This window comes from Chenopodium album, chromosome 22, assembly GCF_948465745.1.
Source record: "Chenopodium album chromosome 22, dcCheAlbu1.1, whole genome shotgun sequence".
NCBI lineage: Eukaryota > Viridiplantae > Streptophyta > Magnoliopsida > Caryophyllales > Amaranthaceae > Chenopodium > Chenopodium album.
This window is the reverse complement of record NC_137855.1, coordinates 31,376,486-31,404,045: the sequence shown is the minus strand read 5'-3', so window position 1 is coordinate 31,404,045 and position 27,560 is coordinate 31,376,486. Positions and strand designations below refer to the sequence as shown.

The following is a 27,560-nucleotide window of genomic DNA, read 5'->3' as shown; positions in this document are numbered from 1 at the left end:
AAGGGGACATGTTTTATATATGTTGATTGTTCATTCATTTGCAAGGTCCATGAGTAATTTTTGTTGTTGGCAAGCGAAGGACAAACTTTATTGAAAATATATTCATTTGATTAGGGAAATATGCAAAGATTTGTAGGTTGTGATTTGTGAATAGATCTGTGACTACGTTTTATAATTTTCCAATGTTGCCTTACTAGTGCCTAATACTCCTCATTTTGTGAGGTTCATTCAGCTTATGATGATTGATTAAATGTATATTTTGAATTATGGCTTCAGGTTGAATTTGTTGGAACATATGGATATCTTTATTTACCAAAATGTATAAAAGCTTGCTATACTCCTAAATCCTAAATTAACAAGAAGCTAGGACACTGCAATGGTAAAATGTATATTTGTAAATCTCAATCAAATTTCCGTGCCATAAGAAAATTAAATCAAAAAAGGAACTCCCTCAGAGTATGGTGATTCCATTCATAGCATATCAGCAACCAAAATTGCGGGCAAGGGTAGCTAAAAATCTAGTAACTGTGATTTCTTTGCTGAACTTCTCAAGGTCTTCTGACCCGGAGAATTTCATTTCAGCATGTACTTCTGCTTTTGTCATTGCTCCGATCCTTAAAAGAGCTAGAACTATGCTTTCCTGCACTTGCTGAACACAAATGCTTTGGAGGTATTTCGCCTGACAGACTGAGATTACAAGGATCTTTCAAGTTGAACAGAACTATCTTATATACTTGTTAGCATCCCCAAATAGGCAAATACCCTTCGGAAGTGTAAAAGTTCAATTTTGTTTCTGAACGCAACAGATTTAGGTAATTGATGCTTAGTTCAGTTGCCCCTTATCTTGTCATGATGAGCCAGCTCATCCTTCTCTGTCAAACCAACTGTTTGCGAGACTCAAATGTCTTTGAATAGTGGACACCTGAAATAGAAATTGCTTGTCCTTTACACCAGTACATTTAGACTAGCATAGTCTTTAGTTAGGACTGTTCCGTGAAGAGAAATACCTAGCATATTGAACCAATATGTTCCCTGTAATTTTCATGTACAAATCCTGAAGTAAAGAGAACCAACAGATGATTTACACCAGCAGAGTCAGAATTGCCGTATTTAGATCAGGGGCAGAAATCATAATGAACACGTTTAGGTTACACCATCTCACCCTAATTTATCGAAAGACATTAACTGTTGGTCAGTTACCCCAAAAACAAGCAAGTCCGCAGAAAAATTATTTTTTGATATATGATGTAACCCTTTCTTAATCTGATACAGGATTATCTCAAGTGCTTCAAATATTCATCCTGACAACAAAAATGTGGATCAAACCCGAGTCAGTGGAATTTCCTGCTATGAAAACAGAACTATTTGTTATGTACAGACTTTTAAAATCATTCCCTCCAAAACTAACTACAATGAAATAAGAAAAAAAGACATTTAAAAAATTTATCCTTCTGTTTCATTAATCTCCAAACATGAAAAAGGCAAATAAATTTCACAATTTTGCAGCTTGCTCGTGAGAAGAGGATAACAAGTGAGGTGGCAGGAAAATCTTCAGAACAGGGGCCTTTGTTGATAATTCAATGATATCCCCTTTCTTGATAGGATGAGCAATATGACTACCATCAATGTATGCAAAACCTTCTTCCGTGGACCAAGCAATTTCCATGGTCTGATCGGACTTTACCCAACCATGCATCACGCTAGAGTTTGAACCCCTTGGCAATATGGGTTCTCTCACCATGTACTGGAGATCCTTAGACAAGATGGGCATCACAAATCCACCAGCAGAGCGCATAGCAGCAGTTGATCCGGCTGCTGTTGAAACCCTTAAACCACTCGACCGGCAATTTACTAACGGGCCACATGACTCCCCATTTCTTTTGAGCCTGCCAACGATAAGAAGATTGTATTACTTACATAGTTATATATGCCGCGAAAAACAAGATATACTCTTTACCTGAAAGAAAACCAAGACAATGTTGCAGGGCAAGGATGTGCAATCAGAAGATCATTTAGAGCGTGTGTCTTCAATGAGTGTGAATTCACACGCATGGATATTCTAGATAATTCAGAAGGCCTAGCACCTTTATTGAGAATTTCATCCAACACCTGCCAATTAGAAATTCAATTACAAGGTTCAAAGCCTATTAGCAAAGACAACAACCAAACAAAGACCAAAGAGAACAAATCACCAAAACTGTACGATGATTATCCATGTGCCTACAGACTATATTACAAAGTCACTCAACAATGAAAAGGAACTTCCTGTTTATTGCATTAAGAATTATTCACCAACTAATGAAAGTCATATAATTATACATAATATACATATTGTACGCAAGCTTATCTTCCCTATTTAACATTTCAAGCTCAGTATATAAACATGATGCTAAACTGAGAGATGAAGCCTTGCCACAAATCCATGATAGTCCTCATCACCACTTTGTATTCAAATTCAAAACACTATATACATAGAAAGCATCTGATCATTCAACTTTGCGTAAGGCAACCAGACCTTCCACGATATGACAAACAAGTGTGGAACACATGAAATAATCTACAAAATTGATTTTGCAAGGATAAGTAGTCATTCAGATCTTCCAAGAATTACAGTATTGGTAAGAGGCATGCTCGAAAATTTATCATCTTTCTCTAGTTTTCCTGTTTTAGTAGCAATGCCTCTTCATTTACCAAACTGCCACTCTGTCAAAAATTTGGAATTTGGTCCAATTCTAATTTCTACAAAATAATGGGTGATACATATGTTAATAATTTGATTGGAAATCATGGTACAATTTTCCCCAACTAATGGATAGTGTGAGCCATTTGGAACAATATTGATTGTACACTACATTGTCTAGATAGACTAAAACATCCGAAATTCATCCTGCTTTTATATTTTTATTCAGTGGTATAGTGAAAAATGAAGAGGGTAATGTGAAATTCTAGCACATCTAAGTTGCCATCTTCCCATTATAGCAAAATGTTTGAAATTGACCCAATCACGGCTCTGTAGTCTTATAAAATAATGGTCCCAACACACTTATATTCATCACAAATTCAATGAGGCACTAGCTGAACTGTTATATCACTCTAATGACAATGTAAGTGACATCTCAATTAAGGCTTTTCTTGGTAATAAGATATGGTTCGAGCTCCAAACTCAAAAATGGAACAAATAACGTAAAAAACAAATTGTTAATTAAATTATGCTTTGCTTATTTGATAACTCAAATGGACTGGAGCAATGAAAGAATATTTCTCAGCATTTACCTAGGCATGGAGAATTGCATGCAAAGGACTCTGTTAAGAGAGGCAGGGGTAAAAAAGAAGTTCACTTATAATCAAGAAAACAGGAATATGAAAAATAAAGGAGCCTCTATGAGCTTCATCAGACCCAATTTACCTCATTTAGTTCAACAAAATATATTGCAATTTCTTTCAATCCCCTATATCATAGGTATGAATGGAAAAAGTACTCCTCCCTCTACTTGGAACCAAATATCATTGTGTCCTATGATTTTACCAGTATGGGGCATTTGAACATGGGAATGATAGTTCATGAGTTAGAGAGTGGAATGGGAATTGAAGATTCATAATAAAATATTTAATTTCTTGTCTGGTAGTTGATAGGAATATATTCAGGATTATAAAAAGGAAAATTTGTGAGGAAGGTCCTTTTAGGTGGTCGACCTTGTGAGAAAGGCCCTTTTATAAAAAAAAGTGGCACAAAAGGTCCTTATATCATGTTTGGGTTGTAAGGAGGGTCCTTTGACCATTTTCCGGCGTTGACTTTTCTATTTTCCGGCCAAAAAAAGCCACGTGTAAAGCATGTGACTTATTAAGTTACCTTTTTTCTCTATTTTCTCTCATTGTGGGGAGGATTAGCCTTGAATTACTTTGAATAGCCTTCAATTTTAATTTACGGGATTACAATTGAAGTTTTTGTGTTAATTATTTTCAAAAATTAGGGTTTAATAGGGGAAAAAAAGGGAAAACAAGGGAAAAGAGGAGGGAGAAAAAAGAGAACCTAGATGTGGCTTTTTTTGGTCGGAAAATAAAAAAGTCAACGCCGAAAAATGGTCAAAGGACCCTCCTCACAACCCAAACATGATATAAGGACCTTTTGTGCCACCTTTTTTTATAAAAGGGCCTTTCTCACAAGGTCGACCACTTAAAAGGACCTTCCTCGCAAATTTTCCTTTTAAATATATTGTTGCTTCCTTAAGGATATAACATGATTTTATAAAGATACCTTATACCTTCTCTTCCATCCCCTACTACATATTAAATTTGAGTAAGTCATCGTACATCATTACTGGTCAAGGAAAGGAAACCACTTTTCTCATGTTTCTCAAAATATGGCAAAACACAGGAAAAGTATTAAAAGAACATAACTGTGCCATATAGTAACCAATACCACACAAGGCTTGGTATTTCAAACAGAAAAGGAATACAATGCACACAAAATAAAATTTTGCTATATTTTTCTCCCTTATTCTATTTTGTTTCTAATTATATATGCACATGTTTTGGTATTTTGATTATATTTTGTTTCCCCTTAAAAGATGTTATGATTGGTGATATTCCCTCACACATGATTAATTGGAAGGTCTCTAATATAATCAAAGATAAAGCTTGGTATTTGAATGATATAGAGCACCTTCTCCCCCAGCATGTTCTCAATATCATCAAGGACACTTTCTTGTCAAAATTTGCTAATTTAGAGGATTTTATAACTTGGGATTTGAGCAAGGATGGTATTAATATTAGATCAGCTTATCACTATCTTTTGAAAGGGAAGTGTTTAGTTTCTTCTAATTTAAATTCTTGGAAAAATCTATGGAAAATTCAAATTCCATTTAAATATAGAATGTTTTTGTGGAATTGTGCTCATTCGATTTTGCCAGTGGCTGAAACTTTGGCTACTTATATGCCTCTTATTTCTCCTATATGTTCAAGAGTCTCATATACATATTTTTAGAGATTGCTTTGCTTCTTCTATCTTATGGAATGATATTTTTGCAAAAATTTATCTTCCAAAAAATTTTGATTTTGGTATCTTTAAAAATTTTTCTTGGAAGACTTGGATTAGTTATAATCTCGGTTTAGATAGAAAGTGGAAATTGGTTTTTGGTACTGCATTGTGGCACCTTTGGTTACATAGGAATAATTCTATCTTTGAGGATAAACAAATTGGTCCTATTTCCCTTTTTACTAAGTTTTATTTCGATTATAAGATTTCAGTTTCTTTGTTGCAGGTGAATAATAAAAGAAAAAGCGGGGAATCAAGTTCTTCTGCTACAACTTGGGAAGCACCTAGAGACGGCTATTTCAAGATTAATACTGATGGAGCTTGGCTCAATTCAGCTGATTCTTCTGGGAGGGGGTGCAATAAGGAGATCAGATGGTTAGTGGTATGTGGGGTTCTCGTGTAAATATGATGCTATTTCTCCCCTTCTTGCTGAGTTATATGCCTTGAATGATGGTCTTTCTATTGCTGAGGATCTGGGGGTGAAGAAGGTGATTGTGGAAACGGATGCCAAGGTGCTTAGGGATATGCTCATGACAGCAGGTCCTAATCCTCATCACGAACTAGCTGCTACAATCTGTGATGTTGCTACTGTTCTGTCCAAGTTTGAGGTTGCTGTGGTTACTCATATTCCAAGGGAAGCTAATGAATTGGCTCACCGTCTTGCTGTTTTTGGAAGGGAGATGGCTGTGGGATACAAAACTCATTACTTGGTTCCAGATTGTGTCTCTGAATTATATGAAGCAGAGAAGAACAGGGTTGCTGCAGCAGCAACTAATCAGCAGTTGGGAGCTTCACCTTCTCTTAGTCATGGATGTTTATAGCTTTTGGGTTGGCTTTATGGATGTTAATGGTTGTTAGCTCTGCTTTGTGGATGCAGGAAGCTTTTGGGTTTACTACTGCTGTACATAATGCTCCATGTAGGAGTCTTAATTCGGATGTATTTATAGCCTATTGCATAGGCTTATTTTGCTACAGCATTGATTTTCAGTGTAAATACTTTGGGATGTACCTTGTAAATATTAAGGCTATAGCCTTTTAATCTATATATCTTCTAGTTATGTTAAAAAAAATATACTTCTAAAAAGAGTATAGCAGGCATACAGTCTTGCTGAACTATTTATAATCCTTTCCTTTCTATCTTGCAGCAAATTACAACTGCACATCTTCCTAATAAAAATTCTCTTGTGATGAAATCCCAAGATAGCCCATTAGAGGCCCTTAGTTCCTGGCAAAAAAGTTTAAAATCCTTTTCACTTCAAAATATTAAAAAACCACCAGGGTTCATCTGTACTCCTCAGTCCTCACGACAGACCTTTGCCTCCCTCAAATATGATTCGGTAATCCGAAGCTGCTACTGACCCTTAATGTAAAAGCATACTTACCCCCAATATGGTTCCAACAACAACAACAACAACAACAAAGCTTTATAGTGGTTCCAAATTATATTAATTCAACGAGCTGCTTAAGGTAAGGAGCCCCCACACACCCTTAATATACTTAACAAATCTTTGTGCACCATGTCTGAGGCCTGACCACATTTGTTGCTCACAGCAACTCAGCCAGAGGTTATTGTAAGTAAAAATATACTGCCTTAGGCCTTGATAAGCAGAAGAACGTGACAGCTTGCATATTCAGCTCCTATATTTCCTCGCACCGTAATGTTTGAAATTTCTCATACAGGTTCCAGTCAAAGTGCCATATCTAGGATCAAAATTTACCAAACATTTTCTTCAAGAACATGAAGAATTTTAAGAGGCTGTCACCCTCTGAAATACAACAAAAAGGAGAAACCTATTGCTTTGAAGAATACTATGTCCTATAGTCAAAATAACTATAAGCATTTACAATCATTTTCACTAATAGAAAAGGATATCTAATCATCTTATTTTCCTATTACAATTGGATTGCATCAAGGGTCTGCGTTAATCCCTTTTCTTTTTGCGACGGTTCTAGATGAAGTAACTAGGCCAATTCAAGATGAGGTCCCATGGTGTATGTTTGCGGATGATGTCATTTTGGTGTATGAAACTAAAAATGGGGTTAATGCAAAATTGGAGCAATGGAGACAAAGGTTGGAATCTAGAGGGTTTAAGCTAAATCGGAGTAAGACTGAATATTTGGTAAGCCACGATGGTACACAAAGGGGGACAAGCGATGTTGTAGTGAGTTTGGACGGAAAGGATTTGACTATGAGTGAGTGTTTTAAATATCTTAGGTCAATCATCCAAAAGAATGGTGACATTGATCAAGACGTGGCTGGGGTGGCTTAAATGAAGAGCGGACACGAGTGATATGTGACGTTCCTTTATAGTTGAAGGGGAAATTCTATAAGGTTTCTATAAGACTAGTGTTGCTTTATGGTACCGAATGTTGGGCTTCGAAGGAGGAGCACATTTAAAAGATGGAGATTACGGAAATGCACAAGCTAAAATGGATGTGCGGGAACACTCTAAGAGATAGAATCAAAAATAAAGTTATTCGCAAGAAAGTAGGTGTTGTAGGCATTGCACATAAACTAAGGGAAAATCATATGCGTTGGTTTCGGCATGTAATACGAAGACCCCATGGGCACGAAGAGTGGAAGAGTAGGACCATGGAGAGGTCAAACGAGGTAGAGGGAGACCGAAAATGACGTGGTAGGAAGGGGTTAGGAAGGATATGAAGCATATGGATTTGCATGAGAATAAGGTTTTTGATTGTAAGGGATGGAGGAGGAAGATTTGTGTGGATGAATATACGGAATAGTCACTTTTGGTTCATGTAGCCTACCCCACTTTTGGGATTAAGGCTTTGATTGATTGCGATTCAAATTACATGTCAAGCTTTCTATTTAACATTTTTTTTGTTTGATTTTCAACTTTTTTTTTTTTTTATTAAATTTTTTAATTTTTAAAATATTTTTTACATATGATCTTAGCAATGATAAATATTAATGCCTCTAGTAAGTTAGAGTCTTAAAAGACATGACATATATCATCTGAGGTAAATAGACATTACATCTGGGCTTCTAGCCTCGATTTTGATAAATGTTATAAGCTTCAGTAAGTTCAAATTTGAAAATAATCATTCTGGATCAATTGCAATCTATGAAGTGCAGCAAAGTGACATTGATTGTGCTAAGAATCAAGCTAATTATGAGTTAACTTCACACTCACTGAATGTAGAAAACTTAAACTCGCTGAATGTAGAAAAATGATTAAATAGAAATTTAAGCAGAGAAGAAAATACAAATAAGATATTACTGAATTGATGAAATCAGGGTATATAATCACCAATTACAACCTAACCAACTTTCCAGAGGTCAGCATTCACTTTGAAGTGATTACTGATCAACTCCTCTAGCACTAGACAATCTCTAAATGGATCTGCATAATTTCCCTAGTCCTTTTAAAAAAAAAAACATCACCTTACTGCCCTGCACGATACTCAAGGCTCTAATAAACCTACTGCAAAATACCACCACTATCCTTCCCTCCCCACTTTCATAACAAACTCTGCTGTATTACATCTTTTTCCCTAGTCTTCCTTATAAAATAAGTGAGCATTGTTCACTGCAGATGTGATTAATTTTCTAACACTTTAGTAGCTTATCCTACCACAATTTATCAATTTTTATTAGTTTTTACTACTTGGTTCTCAAGATACAAGAACTCTAACATCTCAAATCATCCTCCAATGGCTATTCCATTAATTTCTTCCTGGATTGTAATAATAATAAAATCAATGAAGTAAACACTTTCTCTAATGGTCAGGAATCAGGATACAACCCAGTAGACGGATATAATCCTGCACAAGAGACAGTCTTATTCCAAAATCCATAAAGTCCTGGCCTTCAACAAATATTTTCCAAGGTAGAACCTCAAGAGCAGTCCCCAAGCAAAACCGCAGTCCTCAAAGGCCAAGAATGTGGCTCATTACATTACACATTCTTAACAAACAAGCATAATAGTTAACTGCACTTGACTCTGGAATAAAGATGATGACCAATAGCAAACTCAGTTTCAGTTATTCTATTTTCCTTGATGTTTTGCAACATGATAAAAGGCAATGCTTGCAATCTCACCTGTTCGAAGTTGTTGACTGTAGCTGCACAAAGGTAGCCAGCACTTCTAGTGGCATCAAACTCATCTTTGAATTGTTCAACCTGTACCAGAGAAAGCAAGTTAGCTAAAACAACAAGGTTTGGAGGGAGGGGGAGGGGTCAGTTGTTGTGGAGAGAATAGCCAAGACCCAAATCTTAGAAAAAGAGAAAAATCAGCGACATGCAAGTTTGAAATACTTGTACCTCTTCAATCTGTGTGGGATCCGAATTTACTCCTAAAACTGGAATGCTGTCATCCATAAAGTGACTAGCTTGCAAAAGAGTGCCATCACCTCCAATAGTTACAACCAAATCCACATCTCGGATTGGGCGAGTTACATCATTGTGAAATAGTGTTTCCCACTCAATCGACTTTCGCTGCAGAATTTCCTGACATAAGCTTATTGCATCCTTGTGAACCTGAATTCTATTGTTTAAATGTCGAAGTATCTGCAGTTTTGTACAGAATATATTAGGACTCAGGTGACTAATACAACAGCACTTGCAGGAAACTGTAGCAAACAAAAGGGCATATTACTGCATCTGCTACAACCTTTAAGGATTCAGACAACAGATCAGTCTAATGCAAAAGATTCACATACAGGCAGAAAATTCACAAGCGCATATCCTCAACCTTGCAATGGCAAATAACAATTTAACAAAATTCTCGATTGAACAATTTGAAGATTTTGAACTCACATAGTCACATCTACTACAAACAAAAAAGTAAAGGTAGTCTAAAATCTAAATAAACACTTGATTAGTCCATTACTACCCAAAATTTTATTACCAAATTCCTTTCTATCTTAATAAGCTTACTTGAAGTAGGACAAATGTGCCCTAATGGGTGATGTAGCACCAACAACATTTTGAAAATTGGAGTTCATACTCAATCTTCATAGCTTATCAAGTGTCCTCAACTCCAACTGTTAAACTACCGAATGGAAAGTTTCTTTTGCATTGACAAGATTAGATGGCCTAGCACGCTACATTACCAATTGATTTTTACAAGAGTCCCCCCTTTTGCCTAATACTTGTTCAATTAATCCTGACTATTATAGAGGTTCTTAAGTGTCTTGGGAATTCATAACCCGCGTACAAACATTTACGCGATGTTATTAATTATAGAAATCAATCCTATATTCCTGTACCAATAAGCCAAAACAAATCAATAATACCCAAATTCAATACCGGCAACCTTTGATAATCTCTCACACACTTATCTTAAATAATTTCAATTTAGACATCTACCTAGTTCATACCCAATAACCCTTAACGTTTTATATGTAAATGAACAAACAAAAGCCATAAATTTTAAACAAATACACCAAAACCGCATAAATTCATCATGTTTCAATTGATGGGCATATGTAATAAAATCTAATAACTTCATGAAATACAAGAAAAGATGTGGGTGTCAAATATTTACATTGAAAAATGCATGAATTTATGACATATACCAAAACAATTAAGAATGAAAGAAAAAGAAACCTTAGAATTGGAAGTTTCAGAAAGAGAATCAGAATGGCGAAGAGGGTGAACATCAAAGGGTTTCAAGAGCAACAATAGCTTTCTCCTAGCCATAGTTGTATCTCCATGAAAAAGCATTCGAGTGAGGAGATTACGGGGTTGAAATGATGTCGCCCAACTCAATGCTGAGGCTGTTAATGCGACACGCATCACACCGCCGCATCACTGGCCGGTGGCCGCTACTTCTGTCCCTAAACTCACCGCCGGTGCTTCAACTAAGACAACGAGGTGATGCTTGTATTAGATTTTTGTTTTTTTGAAGCAATTAAATTAGAATTTGATTTCATTTACTATTTCTGAATTTGATGCTTGTAATGCTTGTTTGGCATCGTTTTTGGTTTTCAGTTTTCTGTTTTTTTTAGAAAAAGTTGTTTCTATTTTTTAGTTGTCAGTTTTCAAATTCATCATGATTTTAATAAGTTTAACTATTTTTTAATTCATTATATGACATATATCATATAATTTTGAAAAACAAAAAACTAAGGGCTTGTTTGACATCATTTTTGGTTTTCAGTTTTCTGTTTTTTTGAAAACTAAAAACCAAAAACAGGAAACAAGAAAAAGGTGTTTTCACTTTTCTATTGTCAGTTTTCAAAATTATCATAATTTTAATCAGTCAAAATAATTTTTCATTCATTATGTGACATATATAATATACTTTTAAAAAACAAAAAACCAAAAAACAGAAAACCACAGTGATGCCAAACGAACCCTAAAAAACAGAAAATCACAGTGATGCCAAACAACAATTAGCGGTTTTGTTTTAAATTTGGCAAAAAATAAATTTAATAAGTACACTTGCTGACGAGGACAGTATGCCGGGAATTTTATTAAAATGTAGCATATTTGTGGAATTTTGTTCTTTTCTCACATTATTCATGGAATTCGCTCGATAATTTTGGCAAAAAAGTAAATACAAAAATTGAATTGGCGGAAAATTATTTAACCAAATTTTGACAAGTTTTATGTTTTATAGTTATTGATTTTGATCAAAATAAAGGATTACAAAAGATATGATAGGTATAAAATGACATAAAGACTTGCATGGACCTGGTCCACAATAAAATTATTTTGGACACGAGGTTTATAAACATGCAACTGACATTATACGAACATAGTGACCCTTATTTTTGACCTTGTAACTTTATTTTTAACATAGTAACCTTTATTAAAACTAGCATAATGTTTAATATTATTGTGAACTTGAAGTACGGCATTATGACCCTAATTTTAACATAATCACCTTTACTATTCATATTTTTTTGATAAGAGCCACAAGGCAATTAATTATTATTAAAGAAGGAAATGTAGTCTGTTGCTACAATATCAGAAATAACTAAAGGACACTCCCCCACCCAAACTCAAGTAGAGTACTCAAGAGGGCTAAGATGTGACATTACATGAGCAGCCTCATTAACTTCTCTAAACACATGAGTAAAAGTAATAGAACTAAAATCACTAGAAAAGAATTAAATCTCACGAAGAATCACACCCAAGTATGAGCCATCCACTTCTCTTGACTTCACCCTGTTAATTACATGAAGACAATCGCTCTCAATGATAACATTCTCAACATTGCATTGGATAGCAATTTGTAGTCCCAAAATAATTGCCTTAGCCTCTGCAATTTCAGCATTCCATTTACTTTTTGTCTGCAAACAAGCAGCTCTACACACGCTAACTTCATGGTCACGAATAACCACGCCCAGCCCCGATCCTAGCTCCCTAAAAGTTGTTGCGTCAACATTGATTTTCAGGCTGCCTACAGGTGGTGGTTGCCAACTAGCAGCAGCACGCTCCGCCCACTTTACAACAGGGGTCTTCTTTTGTATTCTCATCTCCCTTGCCACCCTGTAAGCCTGGAGGTAAGATTGTGCTTCAGCCACAATTTCAGCTGGGTGTTTAGCCTCTCTCCATGTAAAACCCGATTACGCTCGAACCAAATAAACCAGACTATCATTATTACTTCCTCGGATGTATGCTTTGAGTGTCTCCTCAAAACCCATTCAAACCAGTCTGTAGCAGATACAAAGGGGGCACTTTCATCGACTTCCGTCAAACCTGAAAACCTCCATACAGCAGTAGCACAAACACATCCTCTCACCGCATTATAAGTAGATTCTTCACACCTCTCACACCTACTACAAAGCTCTGGAATCGTCTCAATTCTCCTATGCAAACTAGCACATGTGGGCAAAGCATCTCGGCACATTCTCCAGGCAAAAACTCTTACTTTCGGAGGAACATCAAGCTCCCATAATTTCTTCCAGAAAGTAGACACCTTAGAAGAGCTAGGAGCCCCTTCTAGCTTGTTTTTGAAAATTTTAACAAAATGGTATCCAGACTTCACAGTATAATTACCATGTTTTGTATAGCACCACCCAAAAATATCATCTACTTTCCTAGAGCATAAAGGGATATAAAGGATCTCCTCAGCTTCAAATAGTAAGAACACATGTCTCACAAGATCCTCCTTCTAGCAATTATTATCCATATCAATCAATTCAGCCACCTTCTTTATCGAACAATGAGGAGGACGAGTAGAAATTATGTAGCTGGAATATGGTCTGTCCACCCAGGGGTCCTTCCAAATGTTTTTAGACTTACCATCCCCTACCACCCATCTACCCCCCTTCTTGATTAATCCACCTGCAATTCAGTATGCTACGCCAGATGTAACTAAGCCTGCTCCCCAACACTGCACTCATAAAATCTGAATTTGGAAAATACCGTGCTTTGAGTAGCTAAAAGACTTGGGTTTTGGATAAGTCTCCAAACTTGTTTTGCCAGCATAGCTTCATTGAAGTCAATCACTCTCCGAAACCCCAATCCACTCTCCTCTTTCAGCTTGCACATCTTTTTACACGCCACCCAATGAATTCTCCTCTTGCCTTCTTTACATCCCCACCAAAACCGCGACTATCATTTTTTGAATATTTGAACAAAGACCCACAGGTAATTAAACAAACTCATCAAGTAAGTAGGAGCCGCTTCGACTACTGCCTTTAATAGGACTTCCCAACCAGCAAACGACAAAGTTTGTTGTTTCTACCCTTTAATCTTTTTCCAGATTCTTTCTTTCAAGAAAGCAAAAGCGTGATTTTTTGAGCATCCAATTGAAATAGGCATCCCTGAGTACTTACCTTGTTGCTCCACACAATTAACGCCCAAAATAGCCACCAACTCTTCCTTCTTGTCCTGTCCCACATTCGAGCTAAAAGATACCTCAGACTTCCCAAAATTTATCATTTGACCCGAGGCCTCTTCATATCGAGCAAGAATCTGCTTCACAACATGAGCGTCTCTATTATCAGCTTTACAAAAAATAATGCTATCATCGGCGAATAGAAGATGAGAAATTATAGGGGCATTCCTGCAAATTCTTACTCCATAGAGTGACTTCCTGGCAACTTCAAGCTGTATCAGATTTGAGAATACTTCAGCACAGATAATAAATAAGTATGGTGATATGGGGTCACCTTGGCGGTCTCTGGAACAAAAACATTCGATGCCTCTCCATTTACAACAATTGTGTGTGAGACGGTAGATACGCAACTCATAACCATACAAACCCAATCAGGTATATAAAATATTTCATTAAAAAAATTAACCTCTTATAGCCTATATATTACCAAAATGACTTTTATTTCAGCATAGTGACCATTTTTGTTATTATAGTGACCTTTTTTTTATTAATAAAATAACCATAGTTTCTCCAATGTTAGTCGTCCACAATAAATTAGTGTGAACCAGGGCCATTTAAGAATTTGTAATAAAATGATGTAAAAAATTATCAAACTTATTTTAAGAATTTTTTTTAGGGAAATTCTCTATGGTAACCACAAATTTTTATTTTTCTCAGTGTTAAAGTGGGAAATTTTTTATTATCAATGGTAATCACGAATTAATATTACTAACTCAATGGTAAATTAAGTTAGACAATTTGTTAATTCCTTAACCATGGTTAAACTATTGGACTGCAAAGACAAAAGTACCCCCCAACGAATTCTTTCTTCTTCCTTTCTCTTTCCTCCACCCCGCTATAACTCCCTTTCCAACCACCTCCTCCCCCTGTCGGCGTCCAACCTCCCCCACCTCCGGACTGCGACACCTAGCAAAACCGATCCCGGCCAACCAAGAAATTCTACTGCTACCTTGCTTCCATTCGAACCGCAAAACCCAGAAACTCAACAGCAAACCCCTGAAAAATTAACCCAAAATTAACAAATTCGATCAACGACCCCAAATTCGACCCCAAAATCACTAAATTTAACCCCAAAATCAACAAATTCGACCACTAATTTGAAAAATTAGACCCCAAATACCAAAAATTTCAACCCCCAAATCAACAAATTCGACCCCAAAATCAATAATTTCAATCACTAATTCGACATATTCAACCACTAATTCTATAAATTCGACTAAAAAAATCAACTAATTCGACCCCAAAATCAACACATTCGACAAATTCGACCCCAAAATCAACAAAAAAAAAACTAGAAATTTCAACCAAAAATCGGGGAAGGAAATTAGAGGGAATCGGGGAAGGGATGAGGGTGGCTGATTCCGGCGTCCTCGAGAAGCAGTTTTAGTGGTCTGAAATTAATGCTTGCTACTGGAAACTGAGTGCGATAGAGTCTTTTGTGGGACCTTGCTGTTCTTCATCATCAAAATCCATCACCACAAACTGGTTTTTTGGTGGTGGGGGAGAGAGAAGAAGAAGAGATTAGAGATGGAGGAGGGAAATTGGGGTTTACGGTCAACGCCGTGTATGGGGAGGCTTGGCGCCGCCGGCCGGGAGTGGAGGAGGCAGGCTGAACGCCGACAGGTGAAGGGGTCGGCTTGGTGGCTGTTTGGGTAGGGATGGGTTTTTGGTTTTTTTTTTTTTTTTTTAAAAAAAAATAGGGTACTAATGTAAATTCATTATTATTTGACCAATAATTACCCTGGTTAATTGTTTAATGATTTTTTATTTTCATGAATGTTACCATTTGCTTAATAACATAAATTATTGATTACCATTGATAATGAAAAAATTCAGACTTTACCACTGAGAAAAAAAAAATGTTTGTGGTTACCAGAGAAAATTTCTCCTTTTTTTATAGCTATATAAATATTTGTGTTAAAGATATGTTAAATTTTTTTTTTAATTTTAAGTAATTATATTGTATAAGGTTTAGGGAATATTTTTGTATAAGATTTGTTTCTTTTACAGAATTTTATTCAGCAAAAAAAAAAAAAAAAAAAAAAAAAACCCACTAAGGATACACCGGGAATGACACATGTCATTGCTGGTGTGTCTTTTAATATATAGTTACTAGATTAGTCCCGTGCGACGCACGGATTTCTTTAAAATATAGAGTATATATTTTATGTATTCTTACGTATCAAAAAAAATATTGAGACATAATCATTAGTTGTAAATGCTAATTTTATAAAATTAATTTTGAAGAAGAACAAACCGAATATGTAAATTTAAGCATATACATAAAAGTGAGTTTTTTAACATACGATTTTAATTAAGCAAATAAAAAATGATTTTAAACTTGTAATATATAAAGGAAAATAAAAAAAATTTATAAATCAAAGTATTTTGTTCGATGAAGCATAAGGGAAAAGATATATTAGATACCAATGGTTGATGATAGAAGAAAAACAAATGAATTAAAGAGTATAGCTAGATAAATTGAAAGGAGAAAAAATTAAATTTGAAATTTGAAACCAAATATAATGACGCCAGATTTTTATTTAGGCGGGAAAATCTTTCTTATAAAGCTGCCACGTGGACAAGATGATGTCAACGGTTATTCCTTTAGTTTATTTACTAGTTCAAACCCCGTGCTATGCACGGTTTTACAATAATAGTTTACAATATGTTTATTAGAAACTGTACAAAATGAATCATTAGAAGTACAAAAAAAAAAAACATAAAAAAGTACAATAAACATTATGATATACCGTAAGATTAATCTCAATGTCTAACTTACATTACAATTAATGTGAGATGGAAGAATTGTTTAGGTTTTAGTATACTCTTTTCTTAATAAAAAAAAGTATTAACTATTCATGTTATTCTGGTTGATAACCAAAAAAAAAAAAAAAAAAAAAAAATTTGATGATATCCTAATAGTTCTCGTGTTTTATAATTTTACCTAACATTTTATTCAATACCACTATATATTTTTTTTTTTTTGAAAGCATACCACTATATTTTTTAATTTTATTAAAATTATTATTGTATATCACTCCCTAAATATAAGGCAAAACCTTCTCCTTTAGATATAGTAACAAACTTAATTATATCAATAACAAAAAAAAAAAAGAAAAAAAAAGTAAGTAACAAAAGATTTTGGCGGGAAAATTTTTTATATGGTGATGACACGTGTACTTAGGGGATAACTACGGGGATATTTTAGTATATAGGTATAGATAGATAGATTGATTGATACTAGTACACAAATTTTTAAAAAAGGCTGGTGTACAGTAATATATTGTATGGTGCGGTTATGCCGCGACCCATTTGAGGATTATGGGCCTCTCACGTGTCTGATTTTGTTTTTTTTTTCTCCTTTTTATTTTTTCTCTCCAACTTTTTATTGAAGGTAATAACCTTTTAATTATACATATTTTGCAGGATAAAGCACGTTGTCCTTGGAAAATTTAATTGCTAATGAATGATGTCAAGAAGTTGTTGGCTCACTTTGACGTTGTTTTTTCTTGCCATGTATATCAAGAAACTAATCGTGCAGCAGATTACGTTACAACTATAGGCCATCAACTTACAGGCTATGAAAACATTAACCCTAATGTAGATGTTAAGTTTTCTTATTTTATTTCTTTAGATAAGTTAGGGTATAGTTTTGAAAGAAGACTTACCTAACTTTTGTATGTTTTCTTTAAAAAAAAAAAAAAAACCTTCTTCTGCTTTTTTTTTTATTTATTTATTTTTTATTTTTATTCTTTTCTCTTTCTACTCGTATTTATCTATTCTTACTCCTCTTATTTATCCATTCTCACTCCCCTAATTAACTCAGGTGGTGGTTGTGAAAGCTTCGAGGAAGAAAAAAGTTAAATCGAAATTGTGTGCAATTGAAAATTTTAATGAAGATATGTTTTTTACATTGCGAAATTTGAATGTTTTTGGTGCTCTGATTTTAAGAGTAACTTTTGTTTGTTTAAGGGTAACTTTTGTGTGTTTAAGGGTAACAATTTTGAAAATATGGGTCGCTCTTGTAAAAATAATGATCACTTTTGAAAAATAAAAACTAATCGATAATATTACGGTTGACATGTGCAAAATGTTCGATGTAAAGTAAAATTATTGTATTTCGGGGGCATACAAAAGTTTTTTTTTTCTTTTTATTGGGTGAGAAGAGTATTTATTTATGATGTTACCTATAATATTAAACAAATGTAGTACATGTTAAATGACGCTCGTGTATTACTAATACATACGAAGTATATGATATTATAAAAGAAAAAACCTTTATACAAGTTGGGTAAATAACATGATGATACCATACATGGTTAGTTTTAAAATTTTGGGTTAACCTTGCTCTAAATCTCTAATGATATCTTAGTTGAAATATATATGGAGTACACAAATAACTTTGGTCTCTAATTGACAATTTCGCGTTGTTAACCTTACAGTGGTGTGTTTATTTATTGTATATAAGAGCCGGTATAAGAAGTGGCCTGGTATAGGCGTATAGCAAGTTACACACACAAAATAGAAAAAGGAGAGGTAGTTTGAGAAGCTAAGCTTCTTTAGTTTAAATTTTAAGAATGTTAGATACAAAATTGTCCATTGCTGGATTTGGGTTACTTGTTAATGAGTTGTGAAACCTTTGTAGACTGATTTGGGTTACTTTTTTACTCAATTTTATCATTATAAGACAAGAAGAAAGGGTGGACTTCTCATAATTAAGTCTCGTGGCTTTTTATTCTTTACTTTGAACAGCTTTTTCATGTATATATCGTATGTCTTTATGAATTTATTTCTTCCACATTATTGTTTGTTCTTGCTGTCCACATTGGTTGTGGACATTGGTTGTTTTGCTTGATTATTATTTAAGGTGAATTGGGGTGATTGTTCTTATTTAATTCTCTTGGAGTTGATCCTCATGACTGTTGTGGCCTTGTGGGTATTAGAGCTTTGTTCACAAACATGCTCACTTGTATTTCGAGTTTAGCCTCAAGCTTAAACTAGCACTAATTGGGCTTAATTAAATAAATGAGCCTTGATTTACCTTTGAATTGATTTCTTTTATGTTTATATGCATCCATTAAATTTTTTTTCTTTTTTCTTTGAATAATATGTTTAAATAGCATTTAAATTTATTTACGATATAATAACATTAATGGCTAAGATTTCACGCCTATGTATTGAAATAATTTGTACTTTTTACAAATGAATATAATACTACTAAATGCCAAAAAACCTAAAAAGATACCAAAAAAAAAATAAAAAATAATAATAATAATAATAATAATAATAATAAGATACCAAATAGGTTTTAAGATAATATAGTTTTATAGAGCATAAACGAACTATAATTGAGTTGTAAGCAAACTTGAAAATCCTCGTAATCAAACAAAAACAGTGCTCACGTCTTTACGAACATTATTAAGTCGAACATAATTATATAATGTATAGTTCATAAAAATATCAACTCATAAACCATGTATACTGTATAGTTCATAAAAATATCAGCTCATTTATACCCCTAGTTTTCCTTATGGAACTTATGAAATTGAGTCTTTCTAAGACCTGGTTATTGGATTTGTCTATTGTACAAGGGTGTGATATCCCCTATCCTTTTGACATATTCCAAAAATACATAATTATGTATTTTGTTTGATGTGTTTTTCTCTTATTTATCTTATGTTAGAGGGGCCAAACGTTCGCAGACAATTGGTGAAATGATATTTCTTAAGAAAAAGTGTAACCTTCTGTTCTTCCTTGGTGTATTATTGGAGATTTTAACGATCTTTTTTTGCTTGCTAATAAAAGTGGTGGGAAGCCCCCTACTGTTTCTCGGTGTTTTCGTCTACAAAGGTTTGCTCAATTTTCTCAAGCTATTGACATTAACCCCTTGGGGAATCCATTTTCTTATAAACATACAACAAACTCGCATATTGTATATGAACGACTTGATAGATAATTTGTGAGTCCTCAATGGGATTCCTTATACCCTTTCGCAACTATTTTATAAGAACATTTTTCCATTTCTGACCATGCTCCTATTGTTTTTTTACGGATAATCATTCAACCCCAAAAATATCCTCTTTTAGATTTCAAAATGCATGGACTTTTGAGATAGAAACTCAGCAAATTATTGCTAAAGATTGGAAACTTCGTTTCACAAGTTCCTGCTTCTACTGTATTATGTAAAAACTAAAGCATGCTAAAACTGAATTAAAACACTGGAATCATTCTAAATATGGGAATGTTCAAAATAAGTTAAAACTCAATCAGTCTAAATTGCTGGTAAAGGATTAATCGGTCGTTGGTCAATCACCCTAAAACCAAACAATATTTCTACCTAAACCAACCTAAGACAAGTCTAGGGTAAGTAGAGGATCGTATCCATAGGGAATGGGTAAGGACACCAAGAGTATGAAACGATTTCAATCTAGTTCGGTCACAAATTGGGGGTTTTGATTAGATAACTACTATGGAGACAAACACTAGGGGGAAATGGGAATCGACTCCAACCGAACCAACGGATCAAATCAATAGGCAAGCATGAACATAAATTATTGGGTGATAGAGAGGGCACTCAACATTATCTCCTTCTTTCGAAACCACAACACTAAGCATTCCTAAACCAAACTCAACTAACAAGATAGGCCAACCAAGTCTTAACAATGGGAAGTAGATTACTAACTCGGGTTTGTCTTTCGATCGATCCAAGAAAGAATTAAAGGCACAAGCAGTTGGGATTTCTCACCTAATTGTCGCAACTAAGACTGCTACATCATTCAAACAAGGAACCATAATCAAGAGGAATTTAGCATAATCATATAGGAGTAGGCTCACAACTAGACTCCATCTTTCAATGCTAGCATAGAAGTGAATATATGAGCAATAAGTGGCCAACCAATTACACATGCAATTAACCAATCCCTTAACAATCAATCATCAACCCAAAATGAACATGCAAGCTTAAACATCAATCAACCCATGGCTTGGTTGGGTCTTCACCCAACCCCTAGCTAATTAACTACTCACTAAACATGGTGAAGAACATCATAACAAGTTCCAATTCTAGCATTAAATTAACAAGTTGTGAGGAGTAGTAGGAATAAGGTAGATTGGACATGCAACAACAATTAAACAAGATCAAGAGAGAAATTAACAATTCAAACTAAATAAAAACTGAAATTAAAGAGTAAGGGATAGAGGAAAGAGATTACTTAAAATGCTTCAAAGTTGAGAAATTGTTGAATTCAAGAGAACAATCTTCAATTAATCTACTACAATGATTGAGTTTGAGAAGATCTAAACTAATTAATGAGGGTTTAGAGAAACTAAGGGCCTAAGAAAACTAAAGGGAAAGAAGATGATCTTCTCCAAGGAAGAAGATGCAGAAAACTGAAGCCAAGGGCCATATTTATACACCCCGAAATCACATCGTAAAATCCGCCCAAAAAATTTGGTTTTTCATGTAAGAGCGCCCGCTCCTCAGGCTGGAGCGCCCTCTCCTGGCTCTTGCGCGCCCTCTCCTCCTGCAGCAATTTGAGGCAGTTTGTGGAAGATCAGGAAGGAGCGCCCGCTCCTACTATGGTGCACGCCCTCTCCAAGCTGGGAATAATAAAGAGAGGCAGATTGTGGCGCTTGGGGTAGGAGCGCCCTCTCCTCAGGGGTTGCACGCCCTCTCCTCTTGTGCTTTGCTTCCAATATAGTTCTTCATGTTCATGCTATAAGACCAATTTCTCCTTGCATCTACAAACACGAACACACACATTAAAAGGATCGGGATAGCCAAAAGTTGTAATCATACACAAAAAAGGAGTCGGAAAGGGGGTAAAGAGGGGAAAATGACAACAAAATTGTGTTAAAAATGCCATGATAAGTGGACAAATAAAACACTTATCAATTGCTCTTAGTGGAAGCTCAGTTGCTTCTTTACCCAGAAAATTTCCAAATCCGCAAACCCTTACACGTCTTATTCGTCAACGAGAAAAGCTCCTTCTCTTTGGTAAAAAATGCTCGAAAATTATGGTTAACTAAAGGCGATCGTAGTTCTAGATATTTTCACGAGTCTATGAAATTTCATTTAAGTAAAAAACAAATTTTCAGACTACAAAATGATGACAACCAATAGGTTGATACTCCATCTAAAATTACTAATCTTTTCTTTAAAGAATTCTCCATGTGTTTTAAGTCAGATCATCCCCATGAACGATCCATCTCCCTTCCCTGGATTGAGCTAGTTATTACTCATTTAGATAATCTTGATTTAACCCGTTCCTTTACGGATGCAGAAACAAAATATGTCTTTTTTTTTTTTTACATATCTCCCTATAAGGCCCCTGGATAAGATGGCTATGACCCTAAGTTTTCAACATTACTAGAATATTAGGACATGATATATGTAAAGCCATTAAAGGCTTCTTCTTCAATGGTGCTCTTTTAAGAGAGCTTAATCATACGATTATTACTTTGATTCCTAAAATTAATATTATATCCTACTAAGCCTAGTCAATATAGACCTACTAGTCTTTGTACTATTATGTATAAGGCAATTTCGAAAATTTTAGTTGCTCTTCTTAAGCCTATCTTAAGAAAATTATTGGTCCTCACCAAAGTGCCTTTGCCCCTGACCATGCTATTCAAGATATAATATAATATTTTGGAAATTTTGACAATTACCACCTTCTGTTATGTCCATTTTAGCAATTACCACCCTCTATTTTTTTTTTGAAAATTACCACCTTGTATTTTCAAAAAATCAAAAGTTACCACCTTCTTGCCCCCCAACTACCACGTGACGTCATTTTGGGCCCATTCTTTCCCTTTCCTCCCTATTTCCCTCAAATTTCTCATTCCTATTTGGATTCTCATCTCCCCTTTCACTTTTTTCCCCCAAACCACCAATAAGTGTTCGTCAATTTTGATTTGGAGGAGTGAATTGAAGTGTTTTTTATTGTTTGGGGGAAAAGAAGTGAAAGGGGGGATGGGAATCGAGTTAGGAATGAGAAATGTGAGGGAAATAGGGAGGAAAGGAAAGAATGAGCCCAAAATGACGTCACGTGGTAGTTGAGGGGCAAGAAGGTGGTAACTTTTGATGTTTTTGAAAATAGAAGGTGGTAATTTTCCAAAAAAAAAAAAAAATAGAAGGTGGTAATTGCTAAAATGGACATAACAGAAGGTGGTAATTGTCAAATTTTCCTAATATTTTGCTGGTTCATGAGATTTTGAATCTCTTTATTAAATCTAAAAATAAGCAAAGATCGATGGCTAGCTCTTAAATTAGATATGGAGAAAGTTTATGACCGTATCGAGTGGGATTTCATCTTATGGGCCATTCTTGCTTCCTTCGATTTTAGTCATACTTGGATAAATTAGATTAAGTCTTGTGTTACCACAATCTCTTACTCCCCTGCGATCAATCATACTACTACTAACCTTATTAAGCCCTCTTGTGGCTTGAGGCAAGGTGACCCCCCTTTCCCCTGCTCTTTTTGTTATTTTTATGGAAGTTCTTTCAAAAAAAATTGCTTCTGCTTAGTCAGAAAAAGTCACTTGGTATTGGTATCAAGATTGCCCCTTCAGCTCCACTTATTCCTTGTTTACTTTTTGCAGACGACAGTCTTTTATTTTGTAAAGCTATTGCTACATCATGTAATAACCTGCGAAGTACGTTAGCTTATTTTGCTTCGCTCTCCGGTCAGCTGATTAATTTTCATAAATCCTTTATAGTCTTTTCTAAATATGTTAGTAATCGAAACAAATCTATTATTTTAGCAAGCTATTTTAATATGTCCCGTAAATCGTTCTTGGGTCGTTATTTAGGTGTGTTTTTTTAATTCGACTAAGTTCAGTAAGGATAATTTTCAACATATCCTTTCTAAAGCAGATTAAAAAAAATGAACTCTTAGTCTTCTAACTTAGTCTCAAAAGCTGGTAAGGTTGTTCTTATTCAGAGCCACCTTGAGGCAATAGCCTCTTATGCTATGACCACTACTCATTTACCTACATCTGTCACTTCTTCTTTTGATAGGATGAATAACGATTTTTTCGAAAGCAGTCCTGTAGACACCCAATTGTGTCTCCCCAAAACCAAACCCAGTGATGAATACCTTTCGCGTCGAACCATAATCGAACGAAGTGAAAGTGTGAAGAGTCTAGTGTTGCGGATAGCTTTGTTAAAAATCTTCTTTCTGTTTTCAAAAACCTACTCTATGTTATAAAAATAGCCGGTCCAATTTGGTTTGGTCCATGACAAGGGTCCAACAATGGTGTAGTTGGATGGGGCTCGAAAAGAGTTTTCTAACAATATATTATAATCCCAACTCCGATGAATAATGAGGAAGTTATGGCCAAAATACTAAACTGGGCCCGGTTTGGTTTTTACATACGGCCCAATGATCTAGAGGAGGGCCTATTATCAATTATCATTTCTAATGGAGTTAGGATTGATAATTATGTTTTAGAGTTTTACTCGGAACAAAATAAGTGTTTTTACTAAAATACGATTTTACCCTTTAAACACGGATTTTACGACTTAATTATATTGAGAAGTGGATTCCGCGTACATAACGTGTATTTTCCCACGCAGCGCAGTGCGTTGCCTGGCGACCCGGTCCTGTCGCCTGGCGACGGAGCGTGTAGTCTGGCGACGAAGCCTGTTTTATTCTGTGTTGAACTCGAACTATTTTCTATCGGATTCTAGACTTTTTTCCCGTTTTAAATCAATCAACTCTCATTAAGAATTCTCTCTCTTCTCTCTCGAGCAATATAGCTTATTCTTTCTCTCTTTAGTCTTTCTAAACTACCCTTTTTACAAACACAATACCGCATTCACAAGATCTAGAAACACCTAGCCAAGTTCGAAGTTGCCTTCGCCTTAGACGTGAAAGGTTGATAATTTTTGAGGGTTTGGTCCCAAATCCAGTCTAAACTTTTTAACTCTTTCTTTAAATTCTTTAATTTAATTCCTTGATTTATTATTTTGATTGAAGTTTACTAACTTGTGTATTTTGTTATTAGAAAGAGGTACGAGGCTTCAAAGTAAGTAATTAGCTTACTCCCTTTTATTTCAATGTAGATTGCATGCTTAGATTTTATAATTCTTAGTGTCATGTTAGGATGCTATTTATTGCTTTCTAGTATCATGTTTAGGGTGTCTCTTATTCTTTCTAATATCATGTTATCATATTAGTATCATGTTAGGGCTAAAGCTTTGATCTTTAATGCTTAGTGACATGCTAGGGTTTGTTATTAATCATGTTAGTATCATACCTAGGATCTTGCTATTAATGTTATGCATTATTCATGATGATATTATTATGATTTTGATGATCATTATGATTATAATGTTGCTTGATATATATTGTTGTTATTGCATGATCATGTCTTTTATGCATGTTTAAAGGGAATTTGTACTTGAAATCACGCCTAATAAGATAATTAATAATTTGGTTTAGGCTAATATGATTTTAATTCAAGTGATCGCCAATAATAGTTTTATTTGTGCATTATTAATATCCAACCAACATAGATTAAACAGGTTTAGGGTTAACCTAATGATTGCATGTTAGTCTGAAAGCGCACATAAATACGAGTAGAATAAAGTAGAGGTCTATTTTATAGGGCGGATTCTCTCTCTTTTAGATTGGATTCGTACCCTCATCCCCGAACACCAGTCTTGGTTCCAGACCTATTGGAGTTGACGATCTCATGGATCGTTAAGGGGTGTAACTTTCACCCCGTGAACGGTTTACAAGTTCCTAAAACTTGTTGGCGACTCTTTTGCTCTTGTTTCCTTCCCTTTGGACGCCGCCATACTTAAGTGTATGATCACAGTGGGGTTCAAGTTTGGGATAATGCTTGAAATATTCCCTACAAGTCCCCAACAAAGATAGGATTGCCTATGATTGCTTGGGATACTATATGTCAACCTAGCTAAAGCCCAAGGTGGTCTTGGTCTTTGTAAATCGGATGCTACTAACTCTGCTTTCTTAGCCAAACTTGGTTGGAAGATTATGTCTGACCCAACTGACATATGGGTGCAGTCTATCACTGCTAAATATTTACGTAAATTCCAGATTCTTACCTACCGTACTCAACCTAGAGACTCCTGGATTTGGAAAAAAATTCTTCATATTCGCCCTCTCTTACTAAGTGGACTTTGCTGGAAGCCTGGAAAGTAGGTAATGGATCTTCTATCTTTTTTTTTTGGATGGATACTTGGGTGTGCTCACACCAATCTTATTGGCCTTCTAAATTTGGACCCTAATCAAATTGCGAATGTTGATGTCACAATTGATATGTTCATTACTGATAACAAAACTTGGGATGTCCCTTTTCTTCTTACTGCTCTTCCTAATAATATAATTCAAATTATTCGAGGACTCCCCCTCCCCTCCTCCCCTGTTTCAGATGAACCATGTTGGGGTCTCTCTAAAGATGGTCAATTCTCTGTTAAATCTGCTACTTGGCTTGCTCATTCCCATGTTCATCCTACCTCTAAATGGGAATTAAGATGAATGTAGGATTTGGATATTCCTCCTAAAATTCAGATTTTCCTTTGGCAAATCCCCATAATAGTCTCCCTACTTGCTATACTTTATCTTCACGTAATATTGTTGTCCCTACATATTGTGCTTTTTGTTCTAATCATTCTGAATCCTAAGATCATCTTTTCCTCTCTTGTCCATTTTCTATGGGACTTTGGTCTTCTTCTTCAGTCCTTCAATGGCTTGGTCGCATCCCTCAGATTAATCAGATCCATGATTTATTTTGCTTTCTTAAAGTCACTTCTTCTAGACTCCGTAACACAGTTATTTTTAAGAACTCTCCTGTTAATATTCATTGTATTTTAATTCGAGCTTTCTCTATGTATAAGGAATGAGAGTCACGATCACTTCTTGACGCCATCCACTTTCCTACTATGACACCACCACCGTCTCCTCCTACCCCCCTACCTATTGTCTCGTGGTCTCCACCCCCATTTGGTTTTTGTAAACTTGATTTTGATGGTTCTGCCAATCAGAATTCTACTACTGCAGGTGTGGTCATTCGGGACCACCTAAGTAATCATGTAACCAGTTGTACTTATAATTTAAGCTCTTGTTCAGCGTTCCTTGCAGAAGCTATTGCCCTTCGCAATGGCCTCCTTGCTAGGTAATTTAATATTACTGATATTTTTATTGAAGGCGATAATCTTACTGTTATTAATATTTTGCAGGGTCATTTCAACTGTCCATGGAAACTTTAGCTTCTTATGGCGGATGTCAAGGCTCTTGGATTCTTTTTCGAACTTTCAGGTAAGACACACCTATCGAGAAGGAAGTCGGGCAGCAGTCTATGTTGCCTCTATTGGTTATTCTACTCCGACTTATTAAGATATAGATCTGTTTTTAGATAGTAAATTTGCTTATTTTTACTCCTTGATAGTTTAGGTCACAGTCTTGTGAGAAGCCGTACCTAATCTCCTCCATGTAATTTACTTTAAAAAGTTGGAGGTTGTGGTTCAAGTCTTCATAATCATGTCGCTTTGGATGTTAGTTTAGACCCTCTCAAGTATTAACAGCTACCCTAACAAAGTAACAATCAACAGGACACCCTGATTTCCTAATGACTAACCTAGTATTGATAGTTCCCCACAAATTTTACTTAATTTTACCTGTCAAATCAAGAAATGTACCATAAAAGAGACAATGAACATTCAACTAATGTTCACT

The 27,560-nt window shown here is 35.1% G+C and overlaps 1 protein-coding gene across 1 annotated transcript; it reads right to left on the bottom strand.

Moving 5' to 3' along the window:
• Positions 1 to 1,216: 1,216 nt before the first annotated feature.
• Positions 1,217 to 10,891, bottom strand: LOC145605466 (NADH kinase-like). The gene is made up of 5 exons (XM_081661522.1): positions 10,608 to 10,891; positions 9,321 to 9,566; positions 9,099 to 9,179; positions 1,958 to 2,109; positions 1,217 to 1,886 (listed from the first exon to the last, which is right to left on the bottom strand). The coding sequence occupies exons 1-5, from the start codon at positions 10,794 to 10,796 to the stop codon at positions 1,493 to 1,495; spliced, it is 1,062 nt and encodes a 353-aa protein (XP_081517648.1). The 5' UTR covers positions 10,797 to 10,891; the 3' UTR covers positions 1,217 to 1,492.
• Positions 10,892 to 27,560: the final 16,669 nt, after the last annotated feature.